General features: G+C 50.8%; 1 protein-coding gene across 1 annotated transcript; it reads left to right on the forward strand.

Moving 5' to 3' along the window:
* Positions 1 to 443: 443 nt before the first annotated feature.
* GNI_167580 (hypothetical protein) lies at positions 444 to 897 on the forward strand (the record flags this gene model as incomplete). Its single annotated transcript, XM_011134918.1, has 2 exons — positions 444 to 842; positions 877 to 897. 2 exons carry the CDS (start codon positions 444 to 446, stop codon positions 895 to 897), a joined length of 420 nt encoding a protein of 139 aa, XP_011133220.1.
* Between the last annotated feature and the right edge of the window lie 6 nt (positions 898 to 903).

Here is a 903-nt window from a genome sequence, read left to right on the forward strand (position 1 = left end):
AGGTAGAGGCGAACGAGGTAGAGGCGAACGAGGTAGAGGCGAACGAGGTAGAGGCGAACGAGGTAGAGGCGAACGAGGTAGAGGCGAACGATTTCAACCTGTCCAACTATAGAGAAGAATCTATGGCAGTCGGGGATGAAGATGTGTACCCCCCGACCGTGTCAGAGGTTGAAGTTATATCAAATTGTGATGTGCCCCGTTGCGTTGCTGTGAACGAAGATCCCACCATGCAGCAGTCTACTCAGAGTCTTGCCAGCACTCCAGATGTTGAGGAGCGATATTCCGCCTGTGATTCTCCGCGACAACGAGCAGCCAAACCCAGTAGTGCAGGCAGTATCTCGGCGGGCAATACACCGACCAAGGGACACCAGGTGGATAGCTGTTGCTCACACACAGAAGCATTCAGTGACGAATTAGTGGCAGAGAGAGAAATGTTTAAGATAATGTATCACGGGATGGTCGCTCTGCTGAAGCGAGACAGAAGGAAGTTTGTGGATAGGCGGGGAATGGAAGATGAATTTCGTAGACGTGAAAGAGAACTTTGTGCGCTGCACAAGAGCGACATAGATGCCGTAAGGCACGCCGCGAAAAGAGACATGGATTTACTATTGGCACGGCACGAGGAGCAGTTGAACCGAATCCAGAAGGAATCAGTGTCTAAGGTAGAGAAGCTCGCACAAGAGCAAACAACTCGAGACGAGCTAATAGGAGATCTTCGTGAGCAGTTGAAGGAATCAATGTCGAAGGTGGAGAAGCTCGTACAAGAACAGACAACTCGAGACGAGCTAATAGGAGCTCTCCGGGAGCGGTTGAAGGAATCAATGTCGAAGGTAGAGAAGCTCGTACAAGAACTGACAACTCGAGACGAGCTAATAGGAGCTCTCCGGGAGCGGTTGAAGGAAT

The sequence above is a fragment of the Gregarina niphandrodes genome (assembly GCF_000223845.1).
Source record: "Gregarina niphandrodes unplaced genomic scaffold scaffold00055, whole genome shotgun sequence".
Taxonomy (NCBI): domain Eukaryota; phylum Apicomplexa; class Conoidasida; order Eugregarinorida; family Gregarinidae; genus Gregarina; species Gregarina niphandrodes.